Source organism: Trypanosoma cruzi, genomic scaffold (assembly GCF_000209065.1).
Source record: "Trypanosoma cruzi strain CL Brener 1047053516889 genomic scaffold, whole genome shotgun sequence".
In the NCBI taxonomy this organism is placed as follows: Eukaryota; Euglenozoa; class Kinetoplastea; order Trypanosomatida; family Trypanosomatidae; genus Trypanosoma; species Trypanosoma cruzi.
In genome coordinates this window covers 27,963-34,994 of record NW_001849376.1, presented here as the reverse complement: position 1 = coordinate 34,994, position 7,032 = coordinate 27,963, and the positions used below count along the sequence as shown (strand labels likewise).

Genomic DNA, 7,032 nt, shown 5'->3' with positions numbered 1-7,032 from the left:
ACTTTCGGAGGATGATGTGCAACATCAGTGTGCCCATCCGGCTGTTGGTTTTGGTGCAGAACGGGCGGGAGGCGATGCTGTCGTTGTGCCTGCAGGAACTCGAGAGGGTCTATGGGTGGTCCGGACGCCTGGTTGTGAGTCGTCACCCGGAAAACATCGGGTACAGCGCTGCGGTGAACATCGGGCCACGACTTGCACTCTCGCTGCCGCGCGAGGAGGTGCCTTTTGTTTTTGTGAGAAACAGCGACGTAATGTTTTTACCCGATCTTCTTTCCAACCTTCTACGCGATGTGCATGAAATGACGAGGCATGATGACGCTCGCATGGATGAGTTGTCGGCGTAGGTGGCGAATGAGCCGAGCGAGTACAGTCCTGTTTTGCGACGGGGCTTGAGGGTGCTGCGCTCCACGGTGAACGATAGCCGATTGTCGACGTCTGCGCTGCTGCCTGACCGCATCCGTTATGCCTCTGTGAAGGAGCGTGAAAAGGCGTTTTCGAAGCATTACGGGCACTTCTGCGCGTATTACAAAAGCAGTTGTTTTACATCTGTTATTTTGACACGCCTGGCGAGCGGCACGGTGGGATATTTTGACGAGAACTTCTACCCAGCTTACGTGGAGGATGTCGACTACAGCTTACGTCTCCGTTTGCTTGGATTTCAGGAGCGAAATGTCTTATGCGGCAAACTTCTGCATCGCGGCAGCTCGAGTATTCGTTCCTCTAATGAAATGGAGCTACCGGACGCTCTCTGGTACCGTCGCGTCAACTCTTTGATGACGAACCAACCATATGCCAAGATGAAGTGGAACCGTCCACAGGCGTGCAGTGGCGGGTACAAGAAGCCATATGACGGCATGGTCCCCCGCAGACGTTTGGGTGAAGGATGAGGCACGCATACAGCGCATTCGGGCCTACGGGCATGATGAGATCCGAAGAGTTCCAAGTATTGACTACGACAGGAGGCTTTTGTACCCTGTGAGGACTAAAGGAAGATGATTCGGCAACAAACACAAGTTTTGCTTTCTTATTTTGTTTTGCCTTAATTTTTAAAAATTTACACCTCTGTTTGGTTATTTACACGATTAATATTTAAGCGAGTACGCCGTGGATTTTAAGAGCGTAAACGTATATTTGACATGACGGGGGAGGAGAGGGCGCAGCGTCCAAACTTGGCAGTGCTGCCGAAGGTAGGAGAGGGAAGTAGAAAGTAAGAAACGTGAAGATGATGGATGAGGGGGAAATAAAAGGGGAGGGAAGCAGAAAACAAGCCAAAAGTATTGTGAGCACAACGCTGTTTCTTTTCGTGGGCGATCGACACCGCCATTGGCTACTAATTTACCCACTGAAGGTGACACCCGTTTCCGCTGTATATGCTGCGTGCATATCTGTTGGGCTCTTTGTTTGTTCTGTTGTTTTGTTTGTCTCCCGCACATTTATTTCTCCGTGCCGCCTGACACACTCGTTTATTATTCCCCTCTCTGTTTTTGTGCGTGTACCGAGAGAAGGGCTCGGGGACATGAAGTACGCTCCCCTTCTGTGACATGCCACCAAAAACAGGAGGAGAAAAAAAAGAAAAGTGAAGTGGGGAGGGGAACCATCGCCACGCGTCCTTTTCTCCGAGAAGGCTGCTCGCCACGCCACTGAGGCGCGCCGTGTGCTTCACGAGGCCCGCTGGACTCGATTGGGGAGCCGTGAATGATGGTGCGTGAGAGTGTGGCGGATGCGTCTCCCAGGCGTCCCCAGAGGACCCTCTGGCCATTGGGACTGCGTGGAATGCGGGATTCCGCGGGAATATTTGCCCGTTTTGTTTTTATTCCTCCATCCGCCCATCCCAAACCTCAACACGGCGGCTGAGCCAACGACTGCGACGGGATCCGTTGCGTATTTCTGATTCTTTTTTGCGTTGCAGCGGCAGGCCTGGTGTGTCCCGCTCGGCAGACACGGTGGACGGGAGTGGGCTGCCCTATCGGGAAAACGATGGTCACGGCGGAGCGTTTGGCGTACGTCGAAATTTGGCGTGTTTGTGGCGATCCTTGCGGATGATGTGACGGCGCCTCTTTTACTTGCAGGGATAAAAGCGATGCTCCACGGTGATGCACACGTTGCGTGTGGAGGCTTCTCTTGCTGTTGGTTTGTGAATGTTTTTTCTTTCGCTTTTGCTGAAACACCACAGAGGGCGGTGTCTGCGGACAGCAGAGCATTGCGAGGAGGGGCACCACACGATTTTTGGCTTGACGAGGCGGCTTCTGTGACTTTACGGTGTTTGTTTTCAGGCTTGAGAGGCTATCCTTTGTTGGAATGTATTGTGGGAGACCATACGCGTATATATATATATTTCTTCAATCCCTTGGCATTTGGTGTCTGCCGTGAAACAGATGTTGATGGCCGTTTTATGGCGGTGAGATGCATGTTTATTTGTTTTATTGGCGAGTGGGTGAATTGAGTTGCGTTCTGCCATGCGGCTTGTTGCTGAGGGCGAGTGGCCGCAGGGAGACGTTATGAGCGCCTCCGACATGAGGTGCGATTGAGCAGTCATCTCCTCCGCTCGCCGGTACACGCTGTTGAGGCGGCGTGATGGTAATGAATCGGCCTCTTGGAAAAGCAACGAGAGGACGTTTGTTCTTCCTGCTGCGGTGTACGAGTGAACCTCCAATCCGTGGGCGGGGCACGCTCTGCGTGCCGTATTTCTTTGAATTTCCATGAGTTTTTACGTGGCCATCCACACGCACACGCACGCAATCCCCCTGTTTGCCCTCCTGTGAGCGGGAGACCGGGATGCAAAGGGAAAAATGTGGCCTGTGCCAGCATGTGGTAAAGTCTTTCTTGGGAGGGATTGCGACTGTGATGTCCGTCCTGGAAGGCAGGAATGGGATGGGCGAAGAGCAGAGGGCGAGTAACAACGATCCTGTGCGGGGCAATGCGCAGTGAGTAGGGCGAAGTGGTATTTGTGTTGAGTTTTCAAAACATTTTTCCTTTTCTTTTGTGGCAATGGAAAGAAACTTTGGGTGATGAGTTGTGGATTATTTGCAGGTGATTCAGCGCGGCAACGCCATTTGCGGAGAAAATGAATGGCATCTGCGTGCGGCTTGTTTTGTGAGCGCGAGATGGTCTGGTAGTGCTCAACGCCCCGAGAGGCCGGGAGCAAAGAGGCCTGCACTGCTGCAAGCGGAGGGATGCACGCTCCTGTTGTTGGCGTTGCTGTGGAGCCCTGAAGTGCCTGCAGGGAATTTGTTTCCGCCGCTTTATTATTTTATTGATTGGTGCTTGCCGCGGCCTTTTGAGGCGGGACGTGGGATGGACCGAGCGAGCGAATGTCGTGTGGCGGTGCTGTGAATTGCTGCCGCCCACGTTTGTGCACATACTTCCTTTTGTGACCGCGTCATTGCCGCGGCGGTGCACCGGGAGCGTGTGACCGATCACTGTATCACTTGCGGACTGTTTTGGCAGTAATTTGAATGGCGTTGCCGAATGATGAAATTCCGCGTCCATGTGTGCGTGTGTGTGTTGGCTTCCGCCGTGACTTGCCGTGTTGTTATTGTTTTTTTTTTTCTGTGTGCGATGTTTTTCCGTGATGTCCATTACAGATTCTGTTTTTTCCCGCACTTTGCGTGGGTGCTCTGCTCTGCTCCTCACTGACGTGTCCGATGTGCTGCCGCTGTTGTTTTCTTCTCCACTTCTTGGACACAGACACGCTAGGAAAGAAAGCAACCAAACGCGAATCGCTACTGTGAAATTCGAAGGCACTGAAGGGACCAACAACAGCACACACACCGCCCACACACACATCTGTATGCTCTCACGTGTTGCTGCAGTGAAGGCACCCCGCACACACAACCGTCGCGGCGTGACCGGATCCAGCGGAAGGAGGAGGGAAGGAGGAGAGAGTGAACCGCAGAGGCCCAGCATGTCCCGGCTTCACTTCTATTCCGCTGTGCTGCTTCTCCTTCTTGTCGTGATGATGTGCTGCGGTACCGGTTGGGTTGCGGCCGCTGGGGGTAAAACAAGGAATACCATTGATCCTTTTAAAGGGAGGGCGTCGATATCATTTGCCAATTGGAAGGAGTTTAACGAGGATGGCAGGAAAATCACCTCGCTCCGTGTTCCTGGCCTCGTTAAAGTGGGTGATGATGTATTTGCCGTTTCTGAAGCGCAGTGCGGGGAGAAGGACGGAGCCGGCAGCTGTGCTGGGATTGTGTCAAAGCACCTGAATATAAGTGATGGCTCAATGGATATTTCTACGTCGGATTTAAGTTTGTTTCGCATGCAACTTGTGGACACCGCCGCGAGTAGTTTTGGGACAACGGAAGTGTTGCGGCCAACGACAGTTGTAATTGGGGAGATTGTCTACATGCTGGTGGGGAAATACAGTCCTACAAAGTCGCAGGATGCGGGTACGAATGAGCGGGGCCTTTTACTCGTGAAGGGAACTGTCACTGATGAGGGTGGAAACAACAAGAAACTTGTGTGGAATGAGACCCATGTGGTGGACCCTCAACGAAAAGGAGAATCTGTTTTATTGACCGAGTTTTTGGGTGGCGGAGGCTCGGGTGCTGTGATGGGTGATGGCGCGATTGTGTTTCCCATGCAGGCCAAAAACAAGGATGTAAAGCGCGTTTTACTGTCCATGAGTTTTAACCCGTCAGACAAAAAATGGGAGCTTTCATCCACGGCGACTGGTAAGGGCTGCAGGGATCCAACCCTGGTGAAGTGGAAAGAAGACGACGACGAAAGACTCTTCATGATGGCTCATTGTGCTGGAGGCTACTATGACGTTTACAGTTCCATCTCGGATGGGTACGGTTGGAATACGTTGGGTGAGCCACTTAACCGCGTGTGGGGAAACTCACACAATCGAAAGGGGCATGGCGTCCAGAGTGGATTCACCACCGCAACCATTGAGGGAAAGGAGGTGATGCTCATCACCGCGCCGGTGTATGCGAAGGACAATGAAGAGGGTCGGCTCCATCTTTGGGTGACGGACACGACACGCGTGTATGATGTTGGGCCGGTATCCCGTGGAGGAGATGACGCCGCCGCCAGCTCGCTGTTGATAAAAGATAATAATAAAGAGTTGATTTCACTGTACGAAAACAAGAAAGACGGAGCATACAATCTTGTTGCAGTGCGTCTGACCGAGAAACTGGAGCGGATAAAGGAAGTGGTGAAGACATGGAAGGATTTGGACGGCGCCTTGCAATCCTGCAGTTCCGGTTCCAGCGTCACTGTCGACTTTCCAAAAAAAGGTATGTGCAATGGTCCTGTTACCACTGAGAGGCTTGTTGGCTTCTTGTCTGGTAACTCAACTGTGACCGAGTGGCGAGACGAGTACCTCGGCGTGAACGCCATTGTCCATGGGCCGGCGGAAAAAAGGATAGGGGTTCCCAATGGATGGACGTTCAAAGGACCCGGGGCGTGGGCGGAGTGGCCTGTTGGCGACATGGGGCAGACTGTGCCGTACTACTTTGCGAACAACGAGTTCACTCTTGCTGCGACGGTGTCCATCCACGAGGTGCCGGAGGTAGGCAGCGTTCCTTTGATTGGTGTAAGGATGAATGACACCGACAGCACGGTGCTCTTTGGTCTTTCGTACACCCATGACAAGAAGTGGTTGGCCATACCTGAGAATTCTGGTGATGCGGAGGATTTTGATGATTGGGAGCCAAACAGGACGTATCAGGTGGGACTGCGAATGGATGATGATGATGAATGGACTTTCTTTGTGGATCAGAGGGAAATTGACCGCAACAGATATAATACGAGTCTGTTTGACTTCCACAGGATTTCACACTTCTACATCGGTGGGGACAGTAAGGACCAAAGTGCAACGGGCGGCCACGTGACGGTGACCAACGTCATGCTGTACAATGAGAGACTGTTGGGAAGTGATCTGCGCAAACTCAATGCCGGCAAAGTCACTATTCCATCACTGGGTGTTGAGAAACAACCCACAGGACAGGCGGCCAGCACAGACATCTCAGTTGCTTCCGAGTCAAAGAGTGAAGAAACCACCGCCGCCAGCCATGAATTGCCTGGGGATGATAATGATGAACAAGTGGAAGGAATCGTTAATGATCCGGTACCTGCTGCGCCCTCTTCCACGCTTTTCGCGGGAGCCTCTATTTCTGAGTCCGCCATAGCAGCGGAGATCGCAGAGAATTCTCTTCCAGAGAATAATGCCCAACTTTCCGAAGGCAAAACGGTCCAGCAAGCCGCGCTGAATGAAGCGAAGGAATCGATGCAACGTGATTCAGATGTGCAGCCACAAGACCTACAGTCAGAGAAATTAACGGTGTTCAGTGATGTTGAAAAATCCTCTGAAAGTAATGATACAGAAGAGCCAGAGGAGGATGGAGGAACGAATGACAGGAGTGGCGGATCAACGTCCTCAGTGGCTGCGTCATTGAGTATGGCCACTGCCGCTGCATCAGTGAACGGTGAGCACCAAGTGCAACAAAGCGTTGAGCCTTCCGCTGAAAACAACGACGTGCGGTCCACTGGTACCGGGACCACCGGCGCGGAGGAAAGCCTCAGCCTCGAGGCGAGGGACGGAAGTTCCGAGAGAACAATGAACTCAGGCAGCAGCATCACTCCTTCAAAGAGTGACGCCGAACCGACATCCGCGGAGGACACCGACAACATCTCTCGGACTGAAGGAACTGAAGTTTCTTCTGAAGACGGCAAGGAGGCGCCACAGACGGTCGACACCGCACCGGGCAATACAAACACAGCGCCTGGGGAAGCCGCAATCCCATCGGAGTCCAACGCAACAACACCCTCGGACCGTGACATTTTGCTTGAGAAGGGGCATTACAGCGAGTTGGCGGCCATGGCTCTAATTGGTGACGGCACCGTGCATTGGTGTGTGTCTCAGGTGTTGTTGCTGATGCTTCTGGGGCTGTGGGGCACTGCGGCTCTCTGCTGAATGAATTGGGGAGAGCAAAGTTACGAAATTCTGAGGAGCAACAACTGAGCAGCATCCCATCATTACCCAATGAATTTTTTCAATTTCATTTTTTGCTTTTTCTTTTTCCT

At 52.6% G+C, this 7,032-nt stretch overlaps 1 protein-coding gene and 1 pseudogene across 1 annotated transcript, besides 2 other annotated features; both read left to right on the top strand.

The window, feature by feature from the left end:
- On the top strand, positions 1-887 carry Tc00.1047053508521.112 (annotated as a pseudogene; the record flags this gene model as incomplete).
- Positions 1-7,032: part of a sequence feature (areas not merged during assembly with more than two copies in the genome that could not be assigned to a particular haplotype) that runs on past the window's edge.
- Positions 3,572-6,922, top strand: Tc00.1047053508521.100 (trans-sialidase, putative; the record flags this gene model as incomplete). Its single annotated transcript, XM_807522.1, has 1 exon — positions 3,572-6,922. The coding sequence occupies one exon, from the start codon at positions 3,572-3,574 to the stop codon at positions 6,920-6,922; it is 3,351 nt and encodes a 1,116-aa protein (XP_812615.1).
- Positions 7,011-7,032: part of a sequence feature (A-rich) that runs on past the window's edge.